At 47.0% G+C, this 16,142-nt stretch overlaps 2 protein-coding genes across 6 annotated transcripts in view; one reads left to right on the top strand and one right to left on the bottom strand.

The window, feature by feature from the left end:
- CCNYL1 (cyclin Y like 1) overlaps positions 1–3,992 on the top strand; it is a 36,407-nt gene extending 32,415 nt beyond the window's left edge. For 2 of the 5 annotated variants that reach the window (XM_029933960.1, XM_029933956.1), the window contains exons 9-12: positions 703–865; positions 2,061–2,263; positions 2,770–2,818; positions 3,182–3,992. In XM_029933960.1, coding sequence (XP_029789820.1) covers positions 703–865; positions 2,061–2,177 — 280 coding nt within the window. In that variant the 3' untranslated portion in view covers positions 2,178–2,263; positions 2,770–2,818; positions 3,182–3,992. The remainder of the gene's footprint in view (positions 1–702; positions 866–2,060; positions 2,264–2,769; positions 2,819–3,181) is intronic. The other 3 variants (XM_029933957.1, XM_029933958.1, XM_029933959.1) reach the window with 3 other exon arrangements.
- A 5,254-nt stretch (positions 3,993–9,246) lies between these two features.
- On the bottom strand, positions 9,247–16,023 carry FZD5 (frizzled class receptor 5). The gene is made up of 2 exons (XM_029933955.1): positions 15,607–16,023; positions 9,247–15,312 (listed from the first exon to the last, which is right to left on the bottom strand). The coding sequence occupies exon 2, from the start codon at positions 15,060–15,062 to the stop codon at positions 13,302–13,304; it is 1,761 nt and encodes a 586-aa protein (XP_029789815.1). The 5' UTR covers positions 15,063–15,312; positions 15,607–16,023; the 3' UTR covers positions 9,247–13,301.
- Between the last annotated feature and the right edge of the window lie 119 nt (positions 16,024–16,142).

Below are 16,142 nucleotides of genomic sequence, written 5' to 3'. Positions count from 1 at the left end.
CTTCCAAAGTTAAAAAGTGCATCCTGTCCTCTCCTAGTGACCATCTCTCACCCTAGTAAGATTAAGGTGAACAGAAACTTGCATTTATGAATGCCCTTTGACGTAGCCCCATGCACTGGGGGAGGGGAATTCCCTTTTCCCTCAAATGTAGCTTATTTATTTATTTATTTATTTGAGATGAATCCTCCTTGCTTCAAGAGTTCTTCCCCCTCAGAGATAATAGCAGTGGCTCTTGATGGATCCATTTGTTGCCGTGGTGATGTGCCCACTCCTTTTGTTGGCGCGTCTCTACTTCAATAAGCCCCTTCCTGTTATGGGCCCGGTGAAAATGTCTGCAAGTTCTTCAGAGCTAATAAACAGCACACATCACTCCTTTCATCTGATCACTATAGTGGGGCCTTGTGAGCGAGCGTGGAGCATGAATCGTCCAGCTGCACTAATGGAACTCTGAAGAATGAGCGCCTGAGTCAGCAGCGGGAGTGCATAAGAGGGCCGTAACCTCTCCCCCTTGTCCCAAACTCCGAGTGCTGGGATGCAGAAAGGACCGCAAATAGCTGTACCTTGTTTGAACATTAGTGTGTTAATCCAGCTGGGTAGCCTTTATTTGTTTCAAAACAGAATTTAGAGCTCTCCTAAATGGTACTTTTGAAGATAGGCCAGTTGACTAAAATTGTCCTGTGTTGGTTTTGTCTCCTCCCCCAGGAATGAGATGGAAAGGCATTTTTTGGAGCTACTTCAGTTTAATATTAATGTCCCCGCCAGTGTTTATGCCAAATACTACTTTGACCTTCGCTCCTTAGCAGATGACAACAACTTGAATTTTCTGTTTGCTCCTCTTAGCAAAGAAAGAGCACAGAACCTAGAGGTAAGGCTGTGAAATGATTAGGGTTTTCTGTCAGCCACCAAAACCGGCATCTGTGGCTAAATCTCATTCAGCAGTGATGAGCAAAATGGAAAGCTTCCAAATTAATGCATCGAAGAGCTTATTAACCCTTTGGCAGCATATTTCCTGTGTCATTTCTGATTTATGTAAGGATCTCATGTTGTTCTTTTAAAGTATATAGGTATCTCTTCTGTGACCATAATTCAGAATATTTTATATCAAAGTTAACCTGTTCTTAATGGATTTCCATTTGAACCTCTACCCTTCCATCTAACCATTCACAAATAATTCAAGATTGTATCCCCAGTCCTATCTACATACATAATCAACTCACTACTCTTAACTGTCTTTTACTCAGTTTGCAAATTCATGCTGGTATTTTCGATAGATAGCACAGTTCAATCCCATGCGTTTATTAAAGCACCCGAGAGACCTGTACTTAGACTGTATAATGGGTGTTTCAAATGCTGGTATAGAGTACAGGCGCTTTTAATGGAAATGGTAATATACATGAGACATAGTAATATTTGTGGTTTATGACTTTTAGTGAGCATATAGCAGGAATATTCACAACTGAAATTTCAAACGTTTACAATGGACACTTTGTGGGATGTTGGGGGGCACCTCAGAATCTGGTATTTCCTACCATGGTTGATGTTCGAGTGAGACAGCCCTTTTTGGCAATCCAGTCATTAGACTTCCTACCTTCCAGTAGAGCCCGGCATATGCCTGCTGTGGGAGATTTGCCGAGTGTGTAATAATCACTGCAGACAGAAAGACTTCGAATCGCTGAGTAAACGCTGGTCTTTGCCCAGATACGTGATCGTTCCGTTGAAGGAGCAAGCGTACAGCTACCAGGTGGTGGTGCAGATAGGAGCCTGTCACAGTGCCCTTGATATCTTTGGAACCCACTTTTTAAATAAATTCTTCTTTGCCCCAGTGATCTAATCATCATCTCTTAAGGATGTCACATTAGTGAACTGGTAGGAAGTAGCACCCCCAGAATCCGGGAGCACAGACCCCAGCTGTCCAAAGCAGCAGTAGCTGTGAAGGAGAGAATCTGAAGGACTGTGACTGTGTGGCTGATCAATGATGCTTTTTTTTTTTTTTTTTTTTTAAGGTTGGAACCCCTCCCTCTTTTTAAAAAATTGTTCTTGTGTTCTATTTGACTTTCCAGGCCATTTCCAGATTGTGTGAAGACAAATACAAAGACTTGTGCAAAGCTGCTATTAGAAGGTCTTTCAGTGCTGATAATTTCATTGGTGTTCAGCGCTCTAATGCCATCCTCTCTTAAGGGAGAAGGGAGGGCTTGTAACATCATGAACCCTGCATCTACAAGGACTGGAGCAATGCCACCTCTCCTGCTCAGAAACCAGCAAAGTTAGTAGTTTCATCTAAAAGTCAAGAGACTCGTGGACTGCAAGGATTACGCTCATAGGAAAGAATGGGACTTGTCAATGCAACACACTCTTTTGTCCTTTTTAATGTAAACAGAGTTACAAAAACCACTCCAAAGCAAAAGCTCCAACCCACACACAGATATTTGCTTACTGTGTAGGCTGATAGCTGTGAGCGAAGTGAGGTTTTTTTTAATTAGTAGTTTAAATTTTTAGATTTTTAAAAACACTAACTATATAACTTTTATGTTTTTCTATTTTTCTTGCCCCTCCCCCCATATTGCTGCATATTTCTTTAGAATCAATGCAGTATTACCATTAAAACATGGGACTCCTAACAACTCATAAAGCCACTTAGGAACAGACTGTAGCATCGTGAGGCATCGCACGGTTCTTCCTCCCTACTTTACCATCGAAGCTGCTAGTCGTTATTGGCAATCGATTTTTAAAAAGCTGCTGAATAACACTTCTCATTCACATTTTTTGCAGGCACTACTTATTAGCATATTCGTATGCTTGGGATCATACACAAGAGGAAGTACGTTATCAATTATCTACTACTATTGGGTCCATGCTGCATTTCTCTTGAACTATAATGGTGCTTCTCATTTTCTGATGATTTTCCTCTTTGTTAAATACATGTATTAAAAGATATTTTCATAATTCCAACCAACATGGTGGTCCAATGGTAACAAGCAGGTAGTGAAATAGAAGGTGTCCTGAAAGTCTTAGTGCAACATTAAGCTTAAATGTGCTGTGCTTGGGCCCCTGGGCCCCTGCCGAAGTATAAATGCCACAGACCTACGAAGTATCACTTGAAAGTTTAATTGCATTTCTTGTAAATTTACCTAGTTTTGTAACTTTTAAATATTAAGGTTTTAATTGTAATTTTTTGTTTCAGCCCCTCTTGAAGATGGCAAACATTGGCTGAAATGTTTTGTAAGTTTGTAGCATTTATGCTTCCACAAGTATCAAAGCTTAAAGTTGCCCTGAGACTTTAGGGGGGTGCTTGTATCCTCATAGACATGCCCTCCCCTTTGGAAGTGGTCCTTTGTAGGGCTGTGCTGTTTACCTACTTTGATCACCTGCGTTTCTTTTTTCTAGACTTGGTAAAGATTATGAAGAGCAGTGGTAATTCACAGGTAATAAACTGAAAGGAATTGGACTCTACTAGTAGTGCTATGAAAGTAGGGGAGAGGAAACGGCGCTTCTGTCCTACATGGTAACCTGGCTGGAGATGTCTCATTTTCAAGTCCTGCTATTTAACCCTCACCTCAGGCTTTAAAGGGCAGGGAGTGAAGAAATCAGTCTTCTAGGACACTGGTAATGATGTCACCTAAACTTGAAATGTTAAAAAAAAAGATTTGTGTTCTTAACCACGTGAAATCTTTCTCCTACCTTCTCAAATGCAATCCTAGGAATGTTGCCTGTAAACACAGCATTTCTGGGCCAAGAATACTTTCAGTACAGCAAGGCTTCATGTTCTATGGAGTGCTGCACGCTCCATCATTTTTAAAGGACAGAGACATAAATGATAAATAACAGTATATAAAATACTACAATCTACCACCTCAGAAAATGTCATTTTATGGAGTTTGGAGCTTGAAGTATTGATTGCAGTCTTATTTTGAAAAGAATGCTACAACTTACGTGGTTTTTCTTCCTCATGTTTATATTAAAAGAAAAGCTAATAAACTCTATTTTAATTAAAATATGGCTAGTGTGTTTGTAACATTTCTCTCAGTTCACATAGCGTTCTAACTGAAATGCTTTCAGTCAACTCTAATACTGGGGTCTTAAAGCATTTTCAAAGTGACCATTCATGACGGGTTTGACCCTTGCTTCTAGTTACAGTGTAGGCATGTATTTCTTTGGCTTCTGCTCTTTTGGACCTGAAGATACTTTGGGACACTTCAGTGTACTCAAGGCAGAGTGCATTAGATGGTGTCTTTGAACAGTTCAGAATTGTGCCAAGAGGGATAAAAGCACACTGGGAGATTAGGTAAAATATACCAGAGAGAAAGGAATTACAGGAATACTGCAGAACCAGAATGTGAGTTATATGAGGATTTAAGTAGTTTTTAAAACCTAGGGAAGGGGAGCTGGTTCGTGGATCTGTCAGTTAAGTGTCCTATTCTTGATTTCAGCTCAGGTCACGATCTCACGGATCATGAGAATGAGCCCCATGCCAGGCTCTGTACTATCAGCAGAATCTTGGGATTCCCTCCCCCGCTTCTCTGTCCTTCCTTCGCTCATATGCTCTTCCTCTCAAATAAAAACTTTAAAACAAAACAAAAAATGGAAGCACAGGAACATTGCTGTAAAAAGAAAGAAACAACCCACGTATTTTGACTTTAATGCTGCTTTCAAACTGTTTTCCTGAGAAACTGCTGGTGAGGATAAATGAGCTGATTTCATTCAGAAGGGAAATCTATCACAAAAGACTAGAAGACTGTTCCCTTTACTCTTCCAGCTACTGAGCAGAAATGCTGACACGAGGAGTCAAGTGTTAGAGTCTGGGGGGAGGAACACTGCAAGACTAGCTTCACGAACAAGCTGGTAGAAAAGGTAGAATCACTGCTCTTTTCCTTTGGCTTTATTTGTAGATGGTCGTAGAGCCATTGTGATGAAGGAGAAATCAAGTCAACTTAGGGTAAAAATAGTATCACTGAAAGCTAGTAGGTTCTCTGACAAATGTTACACGGTCTGGAAACTAGTTACTAACGGGGTAGTGGCTGTGGTAGTCTTCTCAGGGTTTTACACCTAGGAAGGGTTATATCCAACTCCTTCAACCCATTTATCTTCTTAGTTTTTTTCCTACTGGAATACTGACCTCCGTGAAATTTTAACTCTGATATATTGTAAACTGAGCTTTTAAGTATCCTTTACGAGGAAAAGACAAAGGTCTGAAGTCTATGTTTGAACCAAATGAAACTGCCATTCCTGGAGGTAAAAAGTGGTTGCCTGTCTGCAGTTTCATATGGTTGATTCGAAGATTCTTAGTGGCCAATGCTTCTGGTTAAAGAGAAACTTTCTCCCTGCTGTATCAGATTCCGCCACGACCTTCTCCTTGACATTTACTGTGAATGCACCCTGTATGCTCCTACACATTACTGAAACCCAACACCACTTAATCTTGGTTTTATAACAGTTTGAGGTTCGTTTCTTGGTTTAGTTTTCCTATATGTATGAATACACTACTCCTTGATTTAATGGGGGGAAAATGCTTCCCCCTGTATTCAGGTTATACAATGTCTTTTGGAAAAGTTTAGCTACAGCCTTTCATCACCGAGACTGCTCTCTGTTCACACGTAACAGGACTACAACTGTTCCTCCCCAGGAGCTGCGTTCCAGAGTGCGGAACTACTCCAAAAAGCCCTTGGGCAGCCGCAGCCTCTCCCAGGTAAGCGCTGGTTTCTATGCAGAATCTAGACTCCAGGCAGCACCTATCAGGTTAAGGACTAGATTGCCTAGAGTCTTAGCCACGTACTGACCTGGTCGGCCAGACACCATGCCGACAAGACAGCAGATCTGGGAGCCCTTTGGCAAAGCCACGTTCCTTGAAAGTACACAGGTGCGGTCGGTTTGGTGTCTGAGGCAATTTCCACTATCCTATTTTTAATGGCAAATGAGAGAACACGTACTTGATGTGATACAAATTTTAATACCCATTTGTGGTTTAGCATTTCTAGGGTGTGTAAAGAACTAAGTGAAATAGTACAGAAATGAAGAGGAATGTCAAATCAAATTTTAAAAAAAGGTTCACGTTCTCTTAAGAAGGAATAGGTTGGTGGTAATGGTAACTGCTGGGGAGGGAACAGAGTCATCTGAGGGAGTTGGACACAGTGATTGAGTGATTGCCTCAGAACCGGAAGTCCTCAAGAAGGTATCCATAGCATCTACTTCAAATCTACTAGCTTTTTCTTAAAATAGCTCTTCCTTCATCATCATACCCTTTTATTCTAGCACCCAGACGGGGGCCCTCCTCTCTGGGGGGAGGAGCGTCCTCCAAGGCAGAGCTCCAGTGTGTCCACCTCCCTGCTGGTTAGGGTCCTCCCTCAACAAGGTCATGTCACCCTCCAACCTCTGCTAGTGTCCAGGGTGGCAGTGCGTGATGTTGGTTACTACTGTGACCTATTTCCAAAGCATTTCCGTCAGGTTCCAGAAAAAACAGGGCTATGGGGTCCCCAGGCTAACTGGCCCCTTTGTAATTCCCTATAGTCACCGACTTGAGCCCTCCCTGGGTTCCCCAAAGCAGCTCCCCCACACCGCTTGTTGACGCCCCTGACAGGCCGACAACCTGAGACGGAGCTCCTCACTCCAGGCAGCACCCCCACCTTCCAGCTCCAAGACTCATTTCAGCTGGCGTTAGCAGCAGACCCCTCACTTCCTAAGGTGACCCCTCTCATCTCATGGAGTGGACTCCGTTCCAACTTTTCAACACCAGCCTTCTACGTCCACCCCTTCGCCAATTTATGCTCTGTTCTTCCAGACTGCTTCGTCTCCCCAGTGTGAGGAGGGGGCAGTTGCTCAGTCCTTTACTTGTCCTATCATTTCTCAAGCTACGTCCCCAGACCACCTACCTCTCTCATCAGCTGAAAGTGCCTATGAAAAATGAAGCTTCTCTAAATGTATTGTGGAATCCTGTATTGGATCCTAGAATAGATAAAGAACATTAGTGGAAAATCTGGGGGATCCAAATGAAGTCTGGGGTGAAGAGTAACGTGCCAGTGTTGACTTCTTCGTTTTGACAGTGACCTCTGAGGATATGTTAGCATTAGGGCAAGAGGGGTAAGGGTTATACAGGAACTGGATTATCTTTGCAAATTTTCTGTAAACCTAAAAGAAGTCCAAAATAAAGTTTACCTTGAAAAAAAAAAAAAGCTTTCTGGGCCCCAGACCTACTGAATCTCAATTCCTAGAGCTTAAGCCTGGGAATCTACATTTGTAGTAGGAACCCCAAAAGGTTCTATCTGTTCCCTTTCCGTTCCATGCCTTTAACAGTTGCTTCTTGCTTGCCTTACGTTGACCTGATCTAATCCTTTAGATCCTCTCAGCCCTAAGATCAGTACTATTTTCCCTTTCATAGATGAGAAAGCTGAAATACTCATTAAGTCCAGGGTCACACAACCCATAAATATAGGAGCCGGAGCTTGAATCCCTTGCTGTCTAGCCAAGTCTTTAAGTGTATCCATTCTACTGCCTCTCAATCCATTTCCATTGGTGACAAACTAAAAAGCTCTAAATCACTAAAAGAATTATAGCCTGGGTGGCTCAGTCGGTTAAGTGCCAGACTTCAGCTCAGGTCATGATCTCACAAGTTCATGGATTTGAGCCCTGCGTTGGCCACTGTGCTGACAGCTCAGAGTCTGGGTCCTGCTTCGGATCCTTCTCTCTCTGCTCTTCCCCCAGTCTCTTTCTCAAAAATTAACATTAAAAAAATTTTTTTAAAGAAGTATTACCAATAATACTCTGGACCCACCTGTTTCTACAACCTGCTAATCCCTACAGTCCCTTTGCTCTGGCCTGTGGCTTTGCCCTTACCCCCTTTTCCACTGGGGGGAAATGAGCAATGAGAGAGCCCTGGAAAGATGTGCCAACGCCAGAGTCCTGTACATGGTCAGTATAGTAGTTCCGTCAGGATTCAGCTCAACAACTGGGTTTCCCATTCTGCTTCTGCCAGCTGTCCTAACTTCTGTATGAATGTGATAGTGTTCACAGTACTCGCTCTGACATTAAATCACATACTCATACTTTTAATCACCTCTTATTGGATTTGACTTATCTTGCTCAAACAAAATTCTAAGATCCTAATTCCCCATCTTCCCCAACAGTTACACCTCAGAGCATTGCTGGAGAACGCGGACGTACCAGGCGTTAACAGGAGACAGTGGTTCGTAGCCTGCTGGCTACTCTGCATTCTGCCAAAGCGGGCAGCCAGGAGAAAGCTGTCTGATAACAGTGTCTCAGCTTTACTGAGCACCTGTCCAGATGATGAGGGAGGTGCCAACTCTAAATCAATGCCTAGCCTCTTCTCTGGGCTCCCTGACTTGTAGGTAGGGCTTAACACCAAGTTGTGGGTCTAACTGCTGAGTGATAAACAGCTTTGGGAGTCCCTACCCTCCAACCAGACACAGGACAGCACCACCTCTATTCAAAGAGGTTCCGTATCGAGTACAGATGGAAGGCTGATAAAACAGAAAGCAATCTCGGGCAATGTCGCTGGTCTTATGTGTATTTCCCTTCATTTCTTCAAGTGATTCATGAAACAACCACAGGATTGGCAGGAGAAATCGACCTAGCATATCCAAGTAAAACATGTTTTCATTAGTTTTGCTGCTGGTGACTAGAGTTGGCTTGATTTTCATATTGATAAAGACACTGCCTCCTGAAGTACATCTGAGAAATCTGATTATGAAGTTAGAAGCCACACACCTCCTCAGGCGCTCCTGGAAAGCAGGGTGTGTCTCCAGGAAAGCATGAGGAGAAAAAGACTTGTACAGCATCTTTTTTATTTTCTTTACCATTGCTTTAATGCACTTTAAAATTTATCTACATTAATTGGGAACAAAGAAACAAAAATAGACATTTCTTTGTTGTTCATAAATAACTACTCTCCATATTTGATAAAAATTTCAAACCATTATTTTACCTTCCCACAAATATAATACATACAAAATCTTTTCTGAAATAATAAGGTCAGCAAATTAAGTATCTTGAGACTAACATAACCACATACAACCGCTGTTCTACGGACTTCCAGGAACCAAACCAAACACTCCTTATCAAGATGCTCTGGGCTTCCTTTTGTTAATGTTACGTTGTCAAAATTATAATCCTCTGCCAATAATAATTTATAGATTCAAGTTGATTGTCTACAAATAAAACATCGCTGGCTCTGATTTGTGAGTTCTGGATCGGACACTCCGGTGAGGATGCTGTGGTGATAGGCACTATACACGTGTGAAAACCAAAGAAGTACTGAATGCCCTGGACTCCAACTACTGACTCGGTATGTGCCTCATTTGGCTCAGTAATAAATTCACCTGCACCAAACCCGTATCAAAGTCACTAACTCTCATATATATAATATATATTATATGTATATACACACCCACAACACATACATACTATACACACAGTTTTTAACAACATGAAGTAATATTGTCTCACAATGATGTACCAGACGTTTTCCTGGCTGAAATGAATCCTGTAATTGTCAGTGAGCTGCTAGAAGCTTTTCAGAGTTGAGTCAGGTAACTTAGTTACTTATATCCTGCCCATCCTTTGCCCTGCTTCAATGTCTTGGTAGCTTTGTTTTTTCTTTCTTCCCCTCAGAAGCATCCTCCCCCACGCCAGGCATATTTCCCCCCCAGGATCACTTCATTGGACTTCAGAAGCAAGAAAAGGGCACGCAGAGGGAGCAGGCAATTCTCAGCCACAGTACCTCACACCTGCCTGGATGTGTGACGTTCTGGGTCCTGTTTGCCCCATTTGGTGTTAGAAAGCACTTATTCAAAGCTTTGTCCCTCCTACCCCCCTTGGTCTTTCTGTAGGGCACAGAAGTGGAAGAAGCCCCTTTAGCAGGGGTGGCAGTTCATTAAAACACACAGCTGTACTTCCTAGCTCTGGGGTCCCATTCTGTACTTGAGAGTGCAGGTCGCGGATGCCGTTATTAAGGTTCGGTGTGGGGTCCATGAGGTTTTCTCCTGGCAGCCAGTGTCAGGATTAGTGCAGCCCTGGCCCAGGAGGAAACAGCCTAATGAATACCAACTTGGAAATAGTGCTGTCGGCACATTATTTAAGCTTGTACATGCACACAATTACACACACACACACAACACACACACACACACACACACACACAGGCCTATCATTGGAAATGGTCATGGGAAAAGATGACAAAGGTTTGCAAAGATAAACCAATAAGGCACCAGGAAAAATTATGATCAGCCAATTTAGACAACATCAAACATGTAAGGAGGGAAATCATATAAATTAAGGAGACTTCCTAAAGTCTGGCCAATGGATTCACTGACAGGTCACATTAGTTCCTTTAGACAACTTTCTAAATCTTCACCCCCAATTCATGAAGTGAGACAATGCTTAAAACCGAACTGTGAAAGGGACAGCCTGGAGGCTGTACATGGGACATAAACTGAACCCTAAATTCTCTCCAATGTCACAAAGCTATCTGTGGACAAGTTGCTAGACACCAAAACCCCACAACCTTTCATTTTATAATTGTTTTCATGAGTATGAATTGCCTGCATAATAAAAATGCAAATCAGGGGAAAGGAGCATGGGGAATGGAAATAGAGGGCGGCCATAAATAGATGTGGCTTCTCTCCCCTGGGTGGGGGATGGGATGGTTGACATTAGTAAGCCTTTAGGGAAAGCAGGTAGGCTGTGTCTCGCAGGGACGGGATTTAGGGAAAGCAAGGTAAGAACACGGACTGAAAACAAAGCGGCATCTCTGACAGGTGGTCTGCAACTAGACCCCAGAAGACATTACCTATGTCGCCTCTCCATGGCTCACCATCCTTTGTCAATTGCCTTTTTTTCTTCTTCAAAGTAAATTGGTTGTTTCTTAGGCTTGGCATGTTGTCAAAATGAAACAAATTTTTTTTTTTAAATGAAGAGTGAATTCACCTTCATCTGTTTCATCCCACAACTTTTAGATGCACTGTGCATCATTTTCTAGATTCCTCCACAAAGAAAAAAGAAGTTAAGGGGACAACCCAAAGTAAGCACAAGGACTGGAGGCAGTGTGACAATCTGAGTACTTTCTGGGAAGACATACTAGAAGGGGGAAGAGGTCAAGGTGATCAGGAAAGGCCCTCATTTGAAAAACACAAGAATTGGCCCTCAGAACAGGATCTATTAGAAGGTCCTAAGAAGCAGCTTCTGAATAAGGACAAGAAGATGTGCAAAAAGTTCAGGAGCTCCATGTACTAGGCTTTGTTGAATCCGCTGAAATTTTAACTTTGATTTAGAGTGTGAGTGTGTCAGAGCAGTGCGTTTTTATAAAGCGAACAGCTTTTGAGAGTCCCCAAAACTACAATACCAGGCTTCTCCCTGAAGCAAAGGGTTCAACTATGCATTCATTTCCTTAATATCCATGAAGTGAAACCTGGCCTGGGTTTAAATCTTACATTCCCAACTTTGGTATAAATAAAGAGCCAATGCCTAGACTCGTCATTTTCTTAGGGAGCCATTCTAAAATTTTAATTGGTTTTGCCACTTTAGCTTCCCAAATTCAGGCCCCCCTCAACCCCGGTCATTGGTATTTTGCTGGCCAATGCACTATCACCTCCTCCAAGTCATGGCCTCACACTCTTCATGAAGGAACAGTTAAACAGATTAGAAAAGCAAACAGAATTCTTAAATAGTAAAGAACCGTGTGTGTGTGTGTGTGTGTGTGTGTGTGTGTGTGTTCATATATAGGCTTTCATATATTAATGAACGGTTAAGCATTTTCAAAAGCAAACAATTCTCTAATAGCAAAGTGCAGACGCACGTGCATGTGGGTGCATGCAAGTGTGTGCTCAGGAATATATCGGCCTACTCAAAGAAAAAAAAACCATACTGAGGCGGGGGAGACGGGACAGCTTTCCTCCTACAGCAGCAGTACCCTGATCCAGACTTTAAAAGCTTATGCATGTGTATTATGGGTGTCATTTGTTTTGAGAGACTGCAGAGAGCAATGTTTGGCTGCTTTCGGAATATATCTGGCTAATAAACTAGTCCAAAGTCCAGGGACACTTCTTTTCCCTCATTGCTGCCAATGTTTGCTCACAGGTAGCCAGCCTCCCTGCCCCCAGTTCAAGCACCCCATTGGAGGGTGGGTGTGGCTTCTTAATCACAGCTCTCCAGGAGAGGAGGCATAAGAAAAGCTAAAAGACTGTTAAACATGATAAAGGAGGTGGGATGGGGGTGGAGCAGATAAGAGAGGTGTTGGAAATTCACTTAATTACTGGAGGTATATCCATTTTAGTCCTTACATCTAAAAAGCAGCCCATTTAACGTCTATCTCTAAATACTTCCAGAACAAGCGAGTGGGATTTACCTTTACCAAAATGAGAACACAAGTTCTTAAAAAAAAAAAAGGGGGGGGGGAATCATTGAAGCCCATTAACCACCCACCCTTTCTCGGGCACAAGGCTGCCATTTTACCAGTTTGGAATTCAAGCTCAACCAATCACCATCCTTGAGGTTTTCACTTTTCCAAATATTTATACCGGCACTCTATAATGCTACCTCTAACTTTTTCAAGACAATGCTGGGTGCTGTTAGGAATGAGAATGATTGCAAGTACTACAGAAAAGAAACCGAAGCTGGATAAATAAACAACGCTAGGACACACACAGAATCAGTTGAGGCTCTCCTCTCTAACCTTGTCACTTTGGGGAGGCCCTAGCCCCACAATGCTCCCCCTCTTGGCATGAATTGGGGTTTCCCCTAACTTAGGGACAAGCAGCTCAACCTTAAAGCATCTCGGACACTTTAAGCAGTGAAAGAACAAGCTGAAAAGTCACACCGACAAGCTCCCAGTCATAGCAACCTAAACTTTCACTGTTCACATTTGTTTTAAAGACACAAGTATAGGAAATAGATTTTCCCAATTTAGAGCACACAGTTCAAAGGAACCTGAACCAAGCAGAACTTCATTATGATGCCAACCTTAGGATTGTAAAGCCCCCAAAGCAAAGGTAAATTTTGTTGCCAAAATGCAACAAAGTTAAAAATTAAGAAAACTACATATAAATTAAAAAACAGGGTTCCCCTAAAAAAAAAAAAAAACCAGGTAGTAAGAAACACAATAGAATACACGTGAGCTGAGCCCCTTTGAGAAGTCCTGGGACCGGTACTGCCTTGAAAGGGCCCCTTTCTCCTCTCCAAGTTGCCCCAGGAGGGGGCATCAGCACCATGCAGGTAAACGGAAGTGAACTTGGCAAAAAAACTACCAAACAAAACAAACCCCCTCCCGCCACTCCCGGCCCCCGCTGGGCCTCTGCGTCCTACACGTGCGACAGGGACACCTGCTTGTGGTAGGCGGCGGCGGCGGGGGGGCCCGGCGGCCCGGTCCTGCCCGTGAGCGCTGCGCTCGCCTCGTAGTCCCCGGCGGCGGTGGCCCCGCCGCTCTTGTGGCCCCGCCGCGGGCGGCAGCAGCACCGGCTGGTGAAGCGCCGCCACGACTCCACAGTCTTGCCGGACCAAATCCAGACGCCTGACGTGATGCCCACCACGAGGCACATGAAGTACTTGAGCATGAGCACCCAGTACTCGGGCTTGGCGCGCGGCTGGCCGGCGTCGGGGCCCGGGCACGCGCAGGTGAGCGCGGCCTCCCAGCTCTCGCGATAGTGCTGCTCGTACAGGTAGCAGGCCACCACGATGCTGGCGGGCACCGTGTACAGGAGGGTGAAGATACCGATGCGGATCATGAGCTTCTCCAGCTTGTCTGTCTTGGTGCCGCCCTGCTTGATGACGCTGCGGATGCGGAAGAGCGACACGAACCCCGCCAGGAGGAAGAGGGTGCCCACCAACAGGTAGAGCACCAGCGGGCCCAGCACGAAGCCACGCAGCGAGTTCAGGTTCTGGTTGCCCACGTAGCAGATGCCGGCCACCGGGTCCCCGTCCACGGAGCTCAGTGCCAGCGCCGTGATGGACTTGACGCTCGGGATGAGCCACGCGGCCAGGTGGAAGTACTGCGCATAGCCAGCGATGGCCTCGTTGCCCCACTTCATGCCAGCTGCCAAGAACCAGGTGAGCGACAGGATGACCCACCAGATGGAGCTGGCCATACCAAAGAAGTAGACCAGCAGGAAGACGACAGTGCACAGCGCAGGGCCTGTCGTCTCGTAGTGAATGTGGCTGTGCTCGCGGCTGCAGGCGACGCTGGCATGGCCCACCACCAGACGCACCAGGAAGCCCAGCGACACGCACAAGTAGCAGGCAGACAGGAAGATGATGGGACGCTCAGGGTAGCGGAAGCGTTCCATGTCTATTAGGAAGGTGGCCACGGTGGTGGAGGTGGAGATGAAGCACAGCACAGACCACAGCCCAATCCAGAAGGTGGCGAACGTGCGCTCATCAGGGCTGAAGGAGGGCTGGTAGCAGGGCACCGCGCAGTTGGGCACCTGACCCGTGCGCACCTTGTTGTAGAGCGGGTGAGACTCTTTCAGGATGGGCACGAAGGGCTCACGGCACTTGCACACAGACGGGCCGCCGGCGGCGCACTCGCCCCCCGAGGCCGGTGCCCCCGCTGGGCCTGGGAGGGTGGGTTTGGCCGGGAACGGCCTCGGGGGCGCCGTGGTGGCCTCGCTGCGGTTGTAATCCATGCACAGGACCTCGGCGTCGCGGCCCAGCACCGGGAGGCGGTCGCAGCTCATGCGCTCCGGCCAGGCGAAGCCGTACTGGCGCATGAGCGGCGAGCAGCCGGCCTTGGCGCGCTCGCACACGGAGCGGCAGGGCGGCAGCGGCTTGTGGTAGTCGGGCAGGCAGATGGGCGTGTACATGGAGCACAGGAAGAAGCGCAGGTCCGGCGAGCAGTGGATCTCCACCAGCGGCCAGAACTGGTGCACCTCCAGGCCCGCCTCGTCCTGCGTGTCGTGGTTGAACTGGTTGGGCATGTGCGTCAGATTGTAGCCGATGCCGCGGCACATGGGCACTGTGATTTCCTGGCACACGGGGGCCTTGGAGGCGGCCGCCGCCCGGCCCGCCAGCTGCGCCAGGAGCAGCAGCAGCAGCGAGGGCGGTGCGGACGGGTCGGGCCGAGCCATAGCCCCCTCCCTCCCCTCCCCGCGCCCGCCGCAGCCCGCGCGGGGCCCACGCAGCCGGGGGAAACCGGGCTGGCCTTTCCGCCGACTTGTGTGTGGCGCCGGGGCTGGCAACCTGTTGGTTTCTTTTTCTCTTAAATCCGTCCAAAGATAAACTGTTTCGGGAAGGCGCTGCCTCCGCAGGCAGCTCTCAGCTCTTCGCCAGATAGGGCTGGGGAGGGACGATTAGGGCTCCGATTCCAGGGGAAGTACTCTTTAAAAAAGAAGCGGAGGGAGAAGAAAAATTGCAACCACTCCCAGTTAGAGGGGAGTCACCGGCCCAGTCCCCGCAAGCGCTCTCCAAATCTCCAAGTTAATGTCTCTCCCTTCCCTCCCCTCAGCCTCCGGGAACCAAACTACAGACTCCCGGCCCCCATCCCCCACCCCCTCCTCCCTTTACGCGGGGCCTTCCAGGCTGTACCCCGGGGTCAGAGAGCTCAGCCGCCTGGAAAAGCGCGGAGCAACCGGGAAAAGAACGGGGAAAAAGGAGTTAGGCGCGGGCTCTCACCTTCGCGATCTTGGGAAGCAGATAGCCGGCAGCCAGCCTGGGTCCTGTGTTCCTGAGGCAGTCGCTCAGAAATGCGACTCAGAGACGGGCTGGCACCCGGAAAGTTTGGCGGTAGGCTGGGTACCCGAGGCGAGGCACATGGCAGCAGGTGGGGGCTTCTCAGAGAGGGGGTCGCACCCTGAACGCGGTCGCCGCAAGCTGGTCACTCGCCCTCTCCTTCTCCGGGGTCCCCTGCATGATCCGAGCGGGGCAGAGCAGGAGCCGACCGTGCGTTCTACCGGGGTCCGGGAGCCGGACGAAGCGCGAGCGCGCCTGGCAGCACCTGGGAGACAGGAAGGCAGTGTGCGGCAGCCTGGGGATCCCGCCGCCTCACTGCACCACGAGCAGCTGGCGCTGGCCCCGCCGGGGCTGCATGGTGCTCGCCCGCCGCCGCGTCCCGCCGGCCGCTCGCCTCCTCCCCTGCAGGGGGCTCCGCGCTCCAGCGGACTCCTGGGGGCGGTGGCGGCGCTCCCGGGACGCGCCCGGCTCGGCTCCTC

Source organism: Suricata suricatta, chromosome 3, assembly GCF_006229205.1.
Source record: "Suricata suricatta isolate VVHF042 chromosome 3, meerkat_22Aug2017_6uvM2_HiC, whole genome shotgun sequence".
In the NCBI taxonomy this organism is placed as follows: Eukaryota; Metazoa; Chordata; class Mammalia; order Carnivora; family Herpestidae; genus Suricata; species Suricata suricatta.
The sequence above is the reverse complement of the archived record's forward strand: the minus strand, read 5'-3'. Positions and strand labels throughout refer to the sequence as shown.